This window comes from Somniosus microcephalus, unplaced genomic scaffold (assembly GCF_052327205.1).
Source record: "Somniosus microcephalus isolate GS21.2 unplaced genomic scaffold, FLI_Smic_1.0 unresolved_chr2, whole genome shotgun sequence".
Lineage (NCBI taxonomy): Eukaryota > Metazoa > Chordata > Chondrichthyes > Squaliformes > Somniosidae > Somniosus > Somniosus microcephalus.
Genome location: NW_028225180.1, coordinates 13,764,994 through 13,782,945, shown reverse-complemented (window position 1 = coordinate 13,782,945; position 17,952 = coordinate 13,764,994). Strand labels below are relative to the sequence as shown.

Genomic DNA, 17,952 nt, shown 5'->3' with positions numbered 1-17,952 from the left:
CCCTGACGGAGAGACTCCCTCTTTAAAAGGGGTCCCTGACGGAGAGACTCCGTCTTTAAACAGGGTCCCTGACGGAGAGACTCCCTCTTTAAAAACAGGGTCCCTGACGGAGAGACTCCCTCTTTAAACAGGGTCCCTGACGGAGAGACTCTCTCTGTAAACAGGGTCCCTGACGGAGAGACTCCCTCTTTAAACAGGGTCCCTGACGGAGAGACTCCCTCTTCAAACAGGGTCCCTGACGGAGAGACTCCCTCTTTAAACAGGGTCCCTGACGGAGAGACTCCCTCTTTAAACAGGGTCCCTGACGGAGAGACTCCCTCTTTAAACAGGGTCCCTGAGCCACAGTTGGAGGGGACCATTTACTTTGAGAGAAGGGAGCGGACTGCGGCATGGTGGGAGCGAGAGGGCATGTAGTCATGGATACCAGAAGGGTGAGGTGGGGGTTGAGGGGCTGACGTGAATGATCTCACCCGTGGGATGGGGTGCCCGAATGGGGGGGGCAGGGCGGGCTACTGTTTGGTTTTGACCAGTCCCATCTGTACCAGGCAGCGATAGAACTCCTGCACGTAGGTGTACACACGCACTTCCAGTCCGGGGCCCCCATACGGAGGAGGTCGTCCACCTCCAGGAGCTGGGCGCAGTCAGCGGACTTCCTGTGAAGGGGGTCAGGGGTGGTGCAGCAGAGGTCAGAGGTCTCGATATATCGCACACCCCCTGTCTCTGTCTCTCTCTCTCTCTCTCCCAGTGTCTCTCTATCACTCTCTCCATCACCCCCTCCTATCGAAGTGTCTCTCTATCACTCTCTTCCTCACTCCTTCTCTCCCAGTGTCTCTCATTCACTCACTTCATCATTCACCGATCTCCCAGTGTCTCACGTCCCCTTCCCTCCCATCTACTCCTCTCCAATCCCCTCCTCCCTCCTCTCCTCAACTCCCCTCTCCTCCCCTCCCTCTCCTCCCCTCCCCTCCCCTCCCCTCCCCTCTCCTCCCCTCTCCCCCTCTCCTCCCCTCCCCCTCCTCCCTTCTCCTCCCCTCCCCTCTCCTCCTCCCCCCCTCTCCTCCTCCACTCCCCTCTCCTCTCCTCCCCTCTCCCCCTCCCATCCCCTCTCCTCCCCTCCCCTCCTCCCTTCTCCTCCCCTCCCCTCTCCTCCTCCTCCCCTCTCCTCCTCCACTCCCTCTCCTCTCCTCCCCTCTCCCCCTCCCATCCCCTCTCCTCTCCTCTCCCCTCTCCTCTCCCCTCTCCTCCTCCTCCCCTCCCCTCTCCGCTCCTCTCCGCCTCCCCTCCCCTCTCCTCTCCCCTCCCCTCTCTGCTCCTCTCCGCCTCCACTCCCCTCTCCTCTCCCCCTCCCATTCCCTCTCCTCTCCTCTCCGCTCCTCCCCTCTCCTCTCCCCTCCCTCCTCTCCCCTCCCCTCTCCTCCTCTCCCCTCTCCTCCCCTCCCCTCTCCTCCCCTCTCCCTCTCCTCCCCTCCCCTCCTCCCCTCTCCTCCCTCTCCCCCTCCCATCCCCTCTCCCCTCTCCCCTCCCCTCCTCCCCTCCTCCCTCTCCTCCCCTCTCCCCTCTCCCTCTCCTCCCCTCTCCCCCTCCCATCCCCTCTCCTCTCCCCTCCCCTCTCCTCTCCCCTCCCCTCTCCGCTCCTCTCCGCCTCCCCTCCCCTCTCCTCCCTCTCCCCCTCCCCTCCACTCTCCTCTCCTCTCCGCTCCTCTCCCTCTCCTCTCCCCTCCCTCTCTGCTCCTCTCGCCTCCCCTCCCCTCTCCTCTCCCCCTCCCTTCCTCTCCTCTCCCCCTCCATTCCTCCCCTCTCCTCTCCTCCCTTTCCCCTCCCCTCTCCTCCCCTCCCCTCTCCTCCCTCCCCTCTCCTCCCCTCTCCCCCTCCCCCTCTCCTCCCCCTCCCCCTCCTCTCCTCCCCTCCCATCTCCTCCTCCTCCCCTCTCCTCTCCACTCCCCTCTCCTCCCCTCTCCGCTCCTCTCCTTCCCCTCCCCTCTCCTCTCCCCTCTCCTCTCCTCTCCCGTCCCTCCCCTCCCCTCCCCTCTCCTCTCCTCTCCTTTCCCTCCCTCTGCTCCCCTCCCCTCTCCTCCCCTCCCCTCTCCCCTCCCCTCTCCTCCTTCCTCCTCTCCACCCTTCTTTCTCCCTCTCCTCTCCCCTCCCTCCCCTCTCCTCCCCTCTCCCCTCTCCTCTCCCCTCCCCTCTCCGCTCCTCTCCCCTCTCCTCTCCCCTCCCCTCTCCTCTCCCCTCCCCTCTCCGCTCCTCTCCGCCTCCCCTCCTCCCTCCTCTCCTCAACTCCCCTCTCCTCCCCTCCCCTCTCCTCCCCTCCCCTCTCCCCCTCTCCTCCCCTCCTCCTCCTCCCTTCTCCTCCCCTCCCCTCTCCTCCTCCTCCCCTCTCCTCCTCCACCCCCTCTCCTCTCCTCCCCTCTCCTCCCCTCTCCCCCTCCCATCCCCTCTCCTCTCCTCTCCTCTCCTCTCCCCTCTCCTCCTCCTCCCCTCCCCTCTCCGCTCCTCTCCGCCTCCCCTCCCCTCTCCTCTCCCCTCCCCTCTCTGCTCCTCTCCGCCTCCACTCCCCTCTCCTCTCCCCCTCCCATTCCCTCTCCTCTCCTCTCCGCTCCTCTCCCCTCTCCTCTCCCCTCCCCTCTCCTCCCCTCCCCTCTCCTCCCCTCCCCTCTCCTCCCCTCTCCCCTCTCCTCCCCTCCCCCTCCTCCCCTCTCCTCCCCTCTCCCCCTCCCATCCCCTCTCCTCTCCCCTCCCCTCTCCTCTCCCCTCCCCTCTCCGCTCCTCTCCGCCTCCCCTCCCCTCTCCTCCCCTCTCCTCCCCTCTCCCCCTCCCATCCACTCTCCTCTCCTCTCCGCTCCTCTCCCCTCTCCTCTCCCCTCCCCTCTCCGCTCCTCTCCGCCTCCCTCCCCTCCCCTCTCCTCTCCCCCTCTCCTCTCCCCCTCCCATTCCCTCTCCTCTCCCCCTCCCATTCCTCCCCTCTCCTCTCCTCACCTTTCCCCTCCCCTCTCCTCCCCTCCCTCTCCTACCCTCCCCTCTCCTCCCCTCTCCCCCTCCCCCTCTCCTCCCCTCCCCTCTCCTCCCCTCCTGTCTCCTCCTCCTCCCCTCTCCTCCTCCACTCCCCTCTCCTCCCCTCTCCGCTCCTCTCCTTTCCCCTCCCCTCCTCTCCTCTCCCCTCTCCTCTCCTCTCCGTCCCCTCCCTCCCCTCTCCTCTCCTCTCCTCTCCTTTCCCCTCCCCTCTGCTCCCCTCCCCTCTCCTCCCCTCCCCTCTCCCCTCCCCTCTCCTCCTTCCTCCTCTCCACCCTTCTTTCCCCTCTCCTCTCCCCTCCCCTCCCTCTCCTCCCCTCTCCCCTCTCCTCTCCCCTCCCCTCTCCGCACCTCTCCCCTCTCCTCTCCCCTCCCCTCTCCTCTCCCCTCCCCTCTCCGCTCCTCTCCGCCTCCCCTCCCCTCTCCTCCCCTCTCCTCCCCTCTCCCCCTACCATCCACTCTCCTCTCGCTCCTCTCCCCTCTCCTCTCCCCTCCCCTCTCCTCTCCTTTCCCCTCCCCTCTCCTCTCCCCTCTCCTCTCCTCTCCCGTCCCCTCCCCTCCCCTCTCCTCTCCTCTCCTTTCCCCTTCCCTCTGCTCCCCTCCCCTCTCCTCCCCTCTCCCCCCTCCCCCTCTCCTCCCCTCCCCTCTCCTCCCCTCCCGTCTCCTCCTCCTCCCCTCTCCTCCTCCACTCCCCTCTCCTCCCCTCTCCGCTCCTCTCCTTTCCCCTCCCCTCTCCTCTCCTCTCCCCTCTCCTCTCCTCTCCCGTCCCCTCCCCTCCCCCTCTCCTCTCCTCTCCTCTCCTTTCCCCTCCCCTCTGCTCCCCTCCCCTCTCCTCCCTCCCCTCTCCCCTCTCCTCCCCTCTCCTCCCCCTCCCCTCTCCTCTCCCCTCCCCTCTCCGCTCCTCTCCCCTCTCCTCTCCCCTCCCCTCTCCTCTCCCCTCCCCTCTCCGCTCCTCTCCGCCTCCCCTCCCCTCCCCTCTCCTCCCCTCTCCTCCCCTCTCCCCTCCCATCCACTCTCCTCTCCGCTCCTCTCCCCTCCCCTCTCCTCTCCTCCCTCCCCTCTCCTCTCCCCTCTCCTCTCCTCTCCCGTCCCTCCCCTCCCCTCTCCTCTCCCTCTCCCTCCCCTCTCTTCCCTCCCCTCCCTCCCCTCCCTCTCCCCTCCTTCCTCCCCTCTCCTCCCCTCCCCTCTCCCTCCCCTCTCCCTCCCCTCTCCTCCTTCTCCTCTCCACCCTTCTTTCCCCTCTCCTCTCCCCTCCCCTCCCCTCCCCTCTCTCCTCTGCTCTCCCCTCCCCTCTCCTCCTTTCCTCCCCTCCCCTCCCCTCTCATCTCCCCTCTCCTCCCCTCCCCTCCCCTCCCCTCTCCTCTCCCCTCCCCTCCCTCCTCCTCTCCCCTCCCCTCTCCTCCCCTCCCCTCCCCTCCCCTCCCCCCTCCCCTCCCCCCTCCCCTCCCCTCCCCTCCCCCCTCCCCTCTCCCCTCCCCTCCCCCTCCCCTCTCTCCACCCCCTCTCCTCCCCTCTCTGCACCCCTCTCCTCCCCTCTCTCCTCCCCTCTCCTCTCCCCTCCCCTCTCCTCCCCTCCCCTCTCCCCTCCCCTCTCCCCTCCCCTCTCTCCACCCCTCCCCTCCCCTCTCCTCCCCTCTCCCCTCTCCTCCCCTCTCTCCTCTCCCCTCCCCTCTCCTTTCCTCTCCCCCCCTCCCCTCTCCCCTCCCCTCTCCTTTCCTCTCCCCCCCTCCCCTTCCTTCCTCCCCCCCTCCCGTCCCCCCCCCTCTCCTCCCCCTCCCCTCTCCTCTCCTCCCCTCTCTCCTTTCCTCTCCCCTCTCCCCTCCCCTCCCCTCCCCTCGCCTCTCCCCTCTCCTCTCCCCTCCCCTCCCCTCTCCTCCCCTCTCCCCCTCTCCTCCTCTCTCCTCCCCTCTCCCCCTCTCCTCCCCTCTCCTCCCCTCTCCCCCTCTCCTCCCCTCTCCCCCTCTCCTCCCCTCTCCTCCCCTCTCTCCGCTCCTCTCCCCTCTCCTCCCCTCTCCTCCCCTCTCCTCCCCTCCCCTCCCCTCTCCTCCCCTCTCCCCTCTCCTCCCCTCTCCTCCCCTCCCCTCTCCTCTCCCCTCTCCTCCCCTCTCTCCTCTCCCCTCCCCTCTCCTCTCCCCACCTCTCCTCTCCACTCCCCTCCTCCCAGTACTTACTCCGCTGTGCTGAAAGCCAGCTCGAAGTTGTGCTTCCGATTTTTCGGGCTCAAGGCGGAATAATCGAAGGAGTCTGGGAAGAATTTGTGGACGAGGGCACAGAACGCCATCCCATCACTCCAACAGGAGGAGAAGTTCTGGATATCGACATACTGCAGGCAAACAAGGGGCAAAGGTCAGAGCCAAAGGTCAGAGAAAGGTCAACCCTCTGCAATTTATACCCAGTGTCAGCATCGAGCGCTCCCAGGGCAGGTCAGCACGGGTTAGATACAGTGTAGAGCTCCCTCTACATTACCCTGACAGTGTGTCCCCACTTTATACCCAGTGTCAGCATCGAGCGCTCCCAGGGCAGGTACAGCACGGGTTAGATACAGTGTAGAGCTCCCTCTACATTACCCTGACAGTGTGTCCCCCACTTTATACCCAGTGTCAGCATCGAGCGCTCCCAGGGCAGGTACAGCACGGGTTAGATACAGTGTAGAGCTCCCTCTACATTACCCTGACAGTGTGTCCCCCACTTTATACCCAGTGTCAGCATCGAGCGCTCCCAGGGCAGGTACAGCACGGGTTAGATACAGTGTAGAGCTCCCTCTACATTACCCTGACAGTGTGTCCCCCACTTTATACCCAGTGTCAGCATCGAGCACTCCCGGGGCAGGTACAGCACGGGTTAGATACAGTGTAGAGCTCACTCTACATTACCCTGACAGTGTGTCCCCCACTTTATACCCAGTGTCAGCATCGAGCGCTCCCGGGGCAGGTACAGCACGGGTTAGATACAGTGTAGAGCTCCCTCTACATTACCCTGACAGTGTGTCCCCCACTTTATACCCAGTGTCAGCATCGAGCGCTCCCAGGGCAGGTACAGCACGGGTTAGATACAGTGTAGAGCTCCCTCTACATTACCCTGACAGTGTGTCCCCACTTTATACCCAGTGTCAGCATCGAGCGCTCCCAGGGCAGGTACAGCATGGGTTAGATACAGTGTAGAGCTCCCTCTACATTACCCTGACAGTGTGTCCCCCACTTTATACCCAGTGTTAGCATCGAGCGCTCCCAGGGCAGGTACAGCACGGGTTAGATACAGTGTAGAGCTCCCTCTACATTACCCTGACAGTGTGTCCCCCACTTTATACCCAGTGTCAGCATCGAGCGCTCCCAGGGCAGGTACAGCACGGGTTAGATACAGTGTAGAGCTCCCTCTACATTACCCTGACAGTCTGTCCCCACTTTATACCCAGTGTCAGCATCGAGCGCTCCCAGGGCAGGTACAGCACGGGTTAGATACAGTGTAGAGCTCCCTCTACATTACCCTGACAGTCTGTCCCCACTTTATACCCAGTGTCAGCATCGAGCGCTCCCAGGGCAGGTACAGCATGGGTTAGATACAGTGTAGAGCTCCCTCTACATTACCCTGACAGTGTGTCCCCACTTTATACCCAGTGTCAGCATCGAGCGCTCCCAGGGCAGGTACAGCACGGGTTAGATACAGTGTAGAGCTCCCTCTACATTACCCTGACAGTGTGTCCCCACTTTATACCCAGTGTCAGCATCGAGCGCTCCCAGGGCAGGTACAGCACGGGTTAGATACAGTGTAGAGCTCCCTCTACATTACCCTGACAGTGTGTCCCCACTTTATACCCAGTGTCAGCATCGAGCGCTCCCAGGGCAGGTACAGCACGGGTTAGATACAGTGTAGAGCTCCCTCTACATTACCCTGACAGTGTGTCCCCCACTTTATACCCAGTGTCAGCATCGAGCGCTCCCAGGGCAGGTACAGCACGGGTTAGATACAGTGTAGAGCTCCCTCTACATTACCCTGACAGTGTGTCCCCCACTTTATACCCAGTGTCAGCATCGAGCGCTCCCAGGGCAGGTACAGCACGGGTTAGATACAGTGTAGAGCTCCCTCTACATTACCCTGACAGTGTGTCCCCCACTTTATACCCAGTGTCAGCATCGAGCACTCCCAGGGCAGGTACAGCACGGGTTAGATACAGTGTAGAGCTCCCTCTACATTACCCTGACAGTGTGTCCCCACTTTATACCCAGTGTCAGCATCGAGCGCTCCCAGGGCAGGTACAGCATGGGTTAGATACAGTGTAGAGCCCCCTCTACATTACCCTGACAGTGTGTCCCCACTTTATACCCAGTGTCAGCATCGAGCGCTCCCAGGGTAGGTACAGCACGTGTTAGATACAGTGTAGAGCTCCCTCTACATTACCCTGTCAGTGTGTCCCCACTTTATACCCAGTGTCAGCATCGAGTGCTCCCAGGGCAGGTACAGCACGGGTTAGATACAGTGTAGAGCTCCCTCTACATTACCCTGACAGTGTGTCCCCACTTTATACCCAGTGTCAGCATCGAGCGCTCCCAGGGCAGGTACAGCACGGGTTAGATACAGTGTAGAGCTCCCTCTACATTACCCTGACAATACGTCTCTGGCCCTCACCTTGTAGTCTCGGGTCTTTGAGCGACACCAGTCCAGTAACATTCGTTTGACGCTGTTGCCACCAGACATTCCAAAGTTGGTCGATCGATGTACTTTCACGTTTGTGTCTGCCGAGGCCTGGCTCCTAAGGCACAGCAAGAGTTCAATGAGTCCAAAGATGTGCGGGTTAGGTTGATTGGCTATGATAAATTGACCCTTAGTGTTAGGGGGATTAAATACGTGGGGTTACGGGGATAGGGTGGGATATGTGTTGGTGTAGGGGTTACGGGGATCGGGTGGGATATGTGTCGGTGCAGGCTCGATGGGCCGAAATGGCCTCTATCTGCATTGTGGGGTTTCTGTGATTCTGTGATTCTGTGAAGCAGAGAAGGTTAAGGAGCGATTTACCCGAATGGTACCAGGGATGAGGGACTTCAGTTAGGTGGAGAGACTGGAGAAGCTGGGATTGTTCTCCTTAGAGCAGAGAAGGTTAAGAGGAGATTGAGCAGAATGGTACCGGGGATGAGGGACTTCAGTTACGTGGAGAGACTGGAGAAGCTGGGATTGTTCTCCTTAGAGCAGAGAAGGTTAAGAGAAGATTGACCAGAATGGTACCAGGGATGAGGGACTTCAGTTACGTGGAGAGACTGGAGAAGCTGGGATTGTTCTCTTTAGAGCAGAGAAGGTTATGGGGAGATGGACGAGAATGGTACCAGGGATGAGGGACTTCAGTTACGTGGGGAGACTGGAGAAGCTGGGATTGTTCTCTTTAGAGCAGAGAAGGTTAATGGAAGTTTGACCAGAATGGTACCAGGGATGAGGGACTTCAGTTACGTGGAGAGACTGGAGAAGCTGGGATTGTTCTCCTTAGAGCAGAGAAGGTTATGGGGAGATGGACGAGAATGGTACCAGGGATGAGTGACTTCAGTTACGTGGAGAGACTGGAGAAGCTGGGATTGTTCTCTTTAGAGCAGAGAAGGTTAAGGGGAGATTGACCAGAATGGTACCAGGGATGTGCGTCATCAGTTACGTGGAGAGACTGGAGAAGCTGGGATTGTTCTCATTAGAGCAGAGAAGGTTAAGGGGAGATTGACCAGAATGGTACCAGGGATGAGGGACTTCAGTTATGTGGAGAGACTGGAGAAGCTGGGGTTGTTCTCCGTAGAGCAGAGAAGGTCAAGGGGAGATTGACCAGAATGGTACCAGGGATGAGGGACTTCAGTTATGTGGAGAGACTGGAGAAGCTGGGGTTGTTCTCCTTAGAGCAGAGAAGGTTAAGGGGAGATTGACCAGAATGGTACCAGAGACGAGGGACTTCAGTTCTGTGGAGAGACTGGAGAAGCTGGGATTGTTCTCCTTAGAGCAGAGAAGGTTAAGGGGAGATTGACCGGAATGGGACGAGGGATGAGGGACTTCAGTGACGTGGAGTGACTGGAGAAGCTGGGATTGTTCTCCTTAGAGCAGAGAAGGTTATGGGGAAATGGACGAGAATGGTACCAGGGGTGAGGGACTTCAGTTACGTGGAGAGACTGGAGAAGCTGGGATTGTTCTCCTTAGAGCAGAGAAGGTTAAGGGGAGATTGACCAGAATGGTACCAGGGATGAGGGACTTCAGTTAGGTGGAGAGACTGGAGGAGCTGGGATTGTTCTCCTTAGAGCAGAGAAGGTTAAGGGGAGATTGACCAGAATGGTACCAGGGATGAGGGACTTCAGTTACGTGGAGAGACTGGAGAAGCTGGGATTGTTCTCCTTAGAGCAGAGAAGGTTAAGGGGAGATTGACCAGAATGGTACCAGGGATGAGGGACTTCAGTTAGGTGGAGAGACTGGAGGAGCTGGGATTGTTCTCCTTAGAGCAGAGAAGGTTAAGGGGAGATTGACCAGAATGTTACCAGGGATGAGGGACTTCAGTTACGTGGAGAGACTGGAGAAGCTGGGGTTGTTCTCATTAGAGCAGAGAAGGTTAAGGGGAGATTGACCAGAATGGGACCAGGGATGAGGGACTTCAGTTATGTGGAGAGACTGGAGAAGCTGGGATTGTTCTCCTTAGAGCAGAGAAGGTTAAGGGGAGATTGACCAGAATGGTACCAGGGGTGAGTGACTTCAGTTATGTGGAGAGACTGGGGAAACTGGGATTGTTCTCCTTAGAGCAGAGAAGGTTAAGGGGAGATTGACCGGAATGGGACGAGGGATGAGGGACTTCAGTTCTGTGGAGAGACTGGAGAAGCTGGGATTGATCTCCATAGAGCAGAGAAGGTTAAGGGGAGATTTAATGGAGGTGTTCAAAACCATGGTTTTGTTCGAGTAAATAAGGAGAAACTGTTTCCAGTGGCAGGAGGGTCGGTGACCAGAGGACAACAGATTTAAGGTGATTGCCAAAAGAACCAGAGGGCAGTTGAGGAAACATTTTTTTTATGCGAATTGTTGTGATCTGTAATGCTCTGCCTGAAAGGGCGGTGGGAGCAGATTCAATCGACACTTTGAAAGGAGAATTGAGTACGTACTTGAAGGGAAAATATTTACAGGGTTATGGGGGAAGAGCAGAGAGGAGTGGGGTTCATTGGAGAGCTCGACCAAAGAGCGGGCACCGGCACGATGGGCCGAATGGCCTCCCACTGTGCTGTGTCGTCCTGTGAATCTAGAATCATAGAATCATAGAAAGTTACAGCACGGAAGGAGGCCATTTCGGCCCATCGTGTCCGTGCCGGCCAACAAAGAGCTATCCAGCCTAATCCCACTTCCCAGCTCTTGGTCCGTAGCCCTGCAGGTTAGAGCATCCCAAGGGCACATCCAAGTACTTTTTAAATGTGGTTAGGGTTCCTGCCTCTACCACCCTTTCAGGCAGTGAGTTCCAGACCCCCACAACCCTCTGGGTGAAGACATTTTCCCTCAAATCCCCTCTAAACCTTCCACCAATTACTTTAAATCTGTGCCCCCTGGTTTTTGACCCCTCTGCTAAGGGAAATAGGTCCTTTCTATCCACTTTATCTATGCCCCTCATAATTTTATACAACTCAATAAGGTCTCCCCTCAGCCTCCTCTGTTCCAAGGAAAACAGGCCCAGCCTATCCAGTCTTTCCTCAGAGCTAAGATTCTCTACTCCCAGCAACATCCTTGTAAATCTCCTCTGTACCCTCTCTAGTGCAATCACATCTTTCCTGTAATGTGGTGACCAGAACTGCACGCAGTACTCCAGCTGAGGCCTAACTAGTGTTTTATACAGTTGAAGCATAACCCCCCTGCTCTTGTATTCTATGCCACGGCTAATAAAGGCAAGCATTCCGTATGCCTTCTTAACCACCTTATCTACTTGACCTGCTACCTTCAGGGATCTGTGGACATGCACTCCAAGGTCCCTTTGTTCCTCTACACTACTCAGTGTCCTACCATTTAATGTGTATTCCCTTTCCTTGTTAGTCCTCCCCAAATGCATTACCTCACACTTCTCCGGATTGAATTCCATTTGCCACTGTTCTGCCCACCTGCAGCGCTCCCTGAGTACTGTCCCTCTGACAGTGCAGCGCTCCCTCAGTACTGTCCCTCTGACAGTGCAGCGCTCCCTCAGTACTGTCCCTCTGACAGTGCAGCGCTCCCTCAGTACTGCCCCTCCGACAGTGCGGCGCTCCCTCAGTACTGCCCCTCCAACAGTGCAGCACTCCCTCAGTACTGCCCCTCCGATAGTGCAGCACTCCCTCAGTACTGCCCCTCCGACAGTGCGGCGCTCCCTCAGTACTGCCTCTCCGACAGTGAGGCACTCCCTCAGTACTGCCCCTCCAACAGTGCAACGCTCCCTCAGTACTGCCCCTCCGACAGTGCAGCGCTCCCTCAGTACTGCCTCTCCGACAGTGAGGCGCTCCCTCAGTACTGCCCCTCCGACAGTGCAACGCTCAGTACTGCCCCTCCGACAGTGCAGCGCTCCCTCAGTACTGCCCCTCCGACAGTGCAGCGCTCCCTCAGTACTGCCCCTCCGACAGTGCAGAGCTCCCTCAATACTGTCCCTCCGACAGTGCAGCGCTCCCTCAATTCCGGCAACCGGGAGTGTCGGCCAGGTTTATGGGGCTCGGGTCTCTGGTGTAGGGGCTCGAACCCACGACCTTCTGACTCAGAGGGGACGTGAAGTCTTAGGTGGTCGTTGGAGCGATCGATTGTCCCCTCCAACTGACCCTCGAACTAACAGTGGCCCAGGATCCTCCGCTCCACCTCTCCAGCCACGCGCGAAACCAAAGGACGAGGAAAGTTTACCCTCCGCTCTGCGTCTCGAGCCTTTGCGCCGCAGATCGGCGAGACTGGGCGCCGAAGGATCGCGGGATGGTCTGCGAGCGCCCCAGCTCCCGCCCTCTCTCCACCTCTTTGGGCTTGTGCTCCGCGGTGGCACTGAGGCTTGTGACGTCTTCCTTGGTGAGTGACCTGTGAGGCAAAGGGGAGAGAAAGTGGGATGAAGAACCAAGGACTGAAGGACGAGACTGGCTCAAACAGCCAGCAATCCCGATGGACCAAATTCCTTCCCATTGTACAGAATCCCAATGGACCCAAACCCCTTTCCATTCACTCCCATTGTACAGAATGCCAATGGACCCAAACCCCTTCCCATTCACTCCCATTGTACAGAATCCCAATGGACCCAAACCCCTTCCCATTCACTCCCATTGTACAGAATCCCATTGGACCCAAACCCCTTCCCATTCACTCCCATTGTACAGAATCCCAGTGGACCCAAACACTCCCCATTGTACAGAATCCCAATGGACCAAACCCCTTCCCATTCACTCCCAGTGTACAGAATCCCAATGGACCCAAACCCCTTCCCATTCACTCCCATTGTACAGAATCCCAATGGACCCAAACCCCTTCCCATTCACTCCCAGTGTACAGAATCCCAATGGACCCAAACCCCTTCCCATTCACTCCCATTGTACAGAATCCCAATGGACCAAACCCCTTCCCATTCACTCCCATTGCACAGAATCCCAATGGAACAAACCCCTTCCCATTCATTCCCATTGTACAGAATCCCAATGGACCAAACCCGTTCCCATTCACTCCCAGTGTACAGAATCCCAATGAACACAAACCCCTTCCCATTCACTCCCATTATACAGAATCCCAATGGACCATACCCCTTCCCATTCACTCCCATTGTACAGAATCCCAATGGACCCAAATCCCTTCCCATTCACTCCCATTGTACAGAATCCGAATGGACACAAACCTCTTCCCATTCAATAACATTGTACAGAATCCCAATGAACCAAACCCCTTCCTGATCACTCCCATTGCTCAGAATCCCAATGGATCAAACTCCTTCCCATTGTACAGAATCCCAATGGACCCAACCCCTTCCCATGCACTTCCATTGTACAGATAAGTGGCAGGTAACATTCTCGCCACACAAGTGCCAGGCAATGACTATCTCCAACAAGCGAGAGTCTAACCACCTCCCCTTGACATTCAATGGCATTACCATCGCCGAATCCCCCACCATCAACATCCTGGGAGTCACCACTGACCAGAAACTTAACTGGACCAGCCACATAAATACAGTGGCAACAAGAGCAGGTCAGAGGCTGGGAATTCTGCGGCGAGTGTCTCACCTCCTGACTCCCCAATACCTTTCCACCATCTACAAGGCACAAGTCAGGAGTGTGATGGAATACTCTCCACTTGCCTGGATGAGTGCAGCTCCAATAACACTCAAGAAGCTCGACACCATCCAGGACAAAGCAGCCCGTTTGATTGGCACCCCATCCACCATCTTAAGCATTCACTCCCTCCACCACCGGCGCACCGTGGCTGCAGTGTGGACCATCTACAAGATGCACTGCAGCAACTCGCCAAGGCTTCTTCGGCAGCACCTCCCAAACCCGCGACCGCTTCCACCTAGAAGGACAAGGGCAGCAGGCGCATGGGAACACCACCACCTCCAAGTTCCCCTCCAAGTCACACACCATCCTGACTTGGAAGTATATCGGCCATTCCTTCATCGTCGCTGGGTCAAAATCCTGGAACTCCCTCCCTAACAGCACCGTGGGAGTACCTTCACCACACGGACTGCAGCGGTTCAAGAAGGCGGCTCACCACCACCTTCTCAAGGGCAACTAGGGATGGGCAATAAATGCTGGCCTTGCCAGCGACGCCCACATTCCAGGAATGATAAAAAGAAAGAATCCCAATGGACCCAAACCCCTTCCCATTCACTCCCATTGCACAGAATCCCAATGGACACAAACCTCTTCCCATTCACTCCCATTGTACAGAATCCCAATGGACCCAAACCCCTTCCCATTCACTCCCATTGTACAGAATCCCAATGGACCCAACCCCTTCCCATTCACTCCCATTGCACAGAATCTCAATGGACCCAAACCCCTTCCCATTCACTCCCATTGTACAGAATCCCAATGGACCCAACCCCTTCCCATTCACTCCCATTGCACAGAATCCCAATGGACCCAAACCCCTTCCCGTTCACTCCCATTGCACAGAATCCCAATGGACCCAAACCCCTTCCCATTCACTCCCATTGTACAGAATCCCAATGGACCCAAACCCCTTCCCATTCACTCCCACTGTACAGAATCCCAATGGACCCACATCCCTTCCCATTCACTCCCATTGTACAGATCTCAATGGCCCAAATGTCTTCCCATTAAAATTGGCATAAAACTCGAACCATCAGGGTGATTGACTGTCTCCATCTACACTATGGGTCTGGACATACACAGGCACACACTCATACCACACATAGAAATACAGGCAGTAAACTCTGCAGCACCTCAATGGAGACCAATCCAGGACCGACACACACCGGCCTGAACACAGTGCTACTCACCTACTGAGTGACTTCATCGACAGCGACTCGGGAACGCCAACCTCACTCTCAGCAGCCAAGGCGCCCTTTGCTGGAAAAGCAGAACAGAGCAGAGGACTAAGGAACGAACAGAACGAGAGAGGAAAGAAGTAAAAAGGAACAATGAAATAGATATATCAGAAATAACAACAGAAAATGCTGGAAATACTCGGCAGGCCAGGCAGCATCCGTGGAGAGAGAAACAGAGTTAACGTTTCAGGTCTGGGACCCTTCATCAGAACTGGAAAAAGCTGGAGATGTAACAGATATTAAGCAGGTGCAGAGACGGGGAGGGGGGGGGGGGTTTAGGAGGGGAGGAAGAAATAGAAAGAACATCCTGTACTTTTGTAAGAGGAAGGAAAGATAAAATGTTGCAAATGGGAATGGCAAAAATCATACTGCATGAAAAATGGGGGCAGGGGTAATTATCTGAAATTGTTGAACTCAATGTTGAGTCCGGACGGCTGTAAAGTGCCCAATCGAAAGATGAGGTGCTGTTCCTCGAGCTTAGGTTGAGCTTCATTGGAACAATGCAATAGCCCGAGGACAGAGAGATCAGAGTGGGAGTGAAACGGTGAATTAAAGTGACAGGCGACCGGAAGCTCAGGGTCACCAGTACGGACTGAACGGAGGTGTTCCGCAAAGCGGTCGCCCAATCTGCGTTTGGTCTCCCCAATGTAGAGGAGTCCGCATCGTGAGCAGCGAATACAGTATACTAGATTGCAAGAAGTACAAGTAAATCGCTGTTTCACCTGGAAGGGGTGTTTGGGGCCCTGGACAGTGGGAGGGGAGGAGGTAAAAGGGCAGGTGTTGCATCTCCTGCGCTTGCACGGGAAGGTGCCGTGGGGAGGGGAAGGGGTGCTGGGGGTGATTGAGGAGTGGACCAGGGTGTCGTGGAGGGAGCGGTCCCTTCGGAATGCTGAAAGGGGAGGTGAGGGGAAGATGTGTTTGGTGGTGGGATCACGTTGGAGGTGGCGGAAATGGCGGAGGATGATCCGTTGAATGTGGAGGCTGGTGGGGTGAAAGGTGAGGACAAGGGGGACCCTATCGTGGTTCTGGGAGGGAGGGGCAGGGGTGAGGGCAGAAGTGCGGGAAATAGAACGGACACGGTCGAGGGCCGTGTCAACCACGGTAGAGGGGAATCCTCGGTTGAGGAAAAAGGAAGACATGTCGGAAGCACTAGTATGGAAGGTGGCATCGTCAGAACAGACGCAGCGGAGATGGAGAAACTGGGAGAATGGAATAGAGTCCTTACAGGAAGCGGGGTGGGAGGAAGTGTAGTCCAGGTAGCTGTGGGAGTTGGTGGGCTTGTAGTGGATGTTTGTTGAAAGCCAATCGCCAGAAATGGAGACGGAGAAGTCAAGGAAGGGAAGGGAAGAGTCGGAGATGGACCATGTGAAGGTGAGGGCAGGGTGGAAATTGGAAGTAAAGTGAATGAACTTAACCAGTTCAGGGCGAGAGCAGGAAACGGCACCAATACAGTCATCGATGTACCGGAAAAAGAGGTGAGGGAGGGGACCTGAGTAGGACTGGAACAAAGAATGTTCCACATGTCCCATGAACAGGCAGGCATAGCTAGGACCCATGCGGGTTCCCATAGCAACACCTTTAATTTGGAGGAAGTGAGTGGAGTCAAAGGAGAAGTTGTTCAATGTGAGAACAAGTTCAGCCAGGCGGAGGAGGGTGGTGGTGGATGGGGACTGGTTGGGCCTCTGTTCAAGGAAGAAACAGAGGGCCCGAAGGCCGTCCTGGTGGGGGATGGAGGTGTAGAGGGATTGGACGTCCATGGTGAAAAGGAGACGGTTGGGGCCAGGAAACTGGAAACTGTTAAAGTGACGGAGGGCGTCGGAAGAGCCGCGAATGTAGGTGGGAAGAGACTGGACAAGGGGAGAAAAAATAGAGTCGAGATAGGAAGAGATAAGTTCCGTGGGGCAAGAACAGGCTGAAACGATGGGTCTACCAGGGCAGTCCTGTTTGTGGATCTTGGGAAGGAGGTAGAAGCGGGCTGTGCTGGGTAGGGGGACCATGAGGTTGGCGGCCATGGAGGGAAGATCTCCAGAGGAGATGAGGTCAGTGACACACTTGGAAACAATGGCTTGATGTTTGCTAGTGGGGTCATGGTCCAGGCGGAGGTAGGAGGAGGTGTCGGAGAGTTGGCATTCAGCTTCCGCACGGTAGAGGTCGGTTCGCCAAACAACAACAGCACCACCTTTATCAGCAGGTTTAATGATAATGTTAGGGTTGGATCGGAGAGAATGGAGTGCTGCAAGTTCAGAGGGAGTTAGGTTGGAGTGAGTGAGGGGAGCAGAGAAATGGAGACGGCCAATGTCACGTCGGCAGTTAGCGATGAAAAGATCTAGAGAGGGCAAGAGGCCAGGGGGAGGGGTCCAAGTAGAACGAGAATTTAGAAAGCGGGAGAAAGGATCAGCCATGCGGGGGGAAGACTCCTGGCCAGAGAAGTGGGCACGGAGACGAAGGCGACGGAAGAAGAGCTCAGCATCGTGCCGAGCTCGAAATTCATTCAGGCGGGGGCGTAAGGGGGTGAAGCTCAGGCCTTGGCTGAGGACTGATCGTTCGGGGTCAGTGAGGGGGAGGACTGATCGTTCGGGGTCAGAGAGGGGAAGGTCAGAGGGGATAGTGAAAACACGGCAGGGGGTGAGACTGGAAGAAGGGATCGGATCGGAGGAAAGTAACGGGGAAGGAGGTTCTGGGGGGGGGCGTTGGTGTCCACGAGTTGACGAAGCTTGCGATCCTTGACATCAGAAAGGAAGAAAAAAAGTTTTTTGTTGAAGCGTCGGATGAGTCGAAGGATGAAATGGAACTGTGGGCCCGGATAGCATTGAAATAGAGTGCGTCGGTGCTGCTGAAGAGAGAGGTCGAGGTTGTTCATGTGGCGGCGCATGGCGTTGAGCGTGGATCTCAAGATGCGGCGAGAGCAGTAGTTTGAAGAACGATGAATATCGAGGAGATATTTGTAATCCTGGGCGGATCCAAAACATGAAGGGTGGAAGTTTAGTTGGAATCCACGTGGAATAACTCTGAACCGGAGACAGTTACTGAGGAAAGAGATGTGGCTGTGAAACCGAGTCTTGGCAGATACCTGGTCAAAAACGAGAAGGGAAACTGAAAGCAATGAAGATGAACAAGGTTGAATAGATAAACGGAACTCCCGTCGGAGAGAAGAGCAGAACTTCTTCAAGGTAGGCATTCCTAGAAGAGAGGTGGCAGTGAACCAAACACTAATATAATTGCAAAATACTGCGGATGCTGGAAATCTGAAATAACAACAGAAAATGCTGGAATTACTCAGCAGGTCAGGCAGCATCCGTGGAGAGAGAAACAGAGTTAACGTTTCAGGTCTGGGACCCTTCATCAGAACTGGAAAAAGCTGGAGATGTAACAGATATTAAGCAGATGCAGAGACTGCGGGGCGGGGGGGGGGGGTGTTAGGAGGGGAGGAAGGAATAGAAAGAACCTCCTGTACTTTTGTAAGAGGC

At 56.7% G+C, this 17,952-nt stretch overlaps 1 protein-coding gene across 3 annotated transcripts in view; it reads right to left on the bottom strand.

Moving 5' to 3' along the window:
- Positions 1 to 230: 230 nt before the first annotated feature.
- The window catches only part of LOC147092142 (uncharacterized), an 84,519-nt gene continuing 66,797 nt past the window's right edge, over positions 231 to 17,952 (bottom strand). Inside the window, exons 4-8 of one of the 3 annotated variants that reach the window (XM_085975853.1) lie at positions 14,438 to 14,507; positions 11,851 to 12,015; positions 7,633 to 7,756; positions 5,181 to 5,332; positions 231 to 653 (exon numbers count right to left, since the gene is read on the bottom strand). In XM_085975853.1, the coding sequence (XP_085831979.1) occupies positions 467 to 653; positions 5,181 to 5,332; positions 7,633 to 7,756; positions 11,851 to 12,015; positions 14,438 to 14,507 (698 nt within the window). In that variant the 3' untranslated portion in view covers positions 231 to 466. The remainder of the gene's footprint in view (positions 654 to 5,180; positions 5,333 to 7,632; positions 7,757 to 11,850; positions 12,016 to 14,437; positions 14,508 to 17,952) is intronic. The other 2 variants (XM_085975852.1, XM_085975851.1) reach the window with 2 other exon arrangements.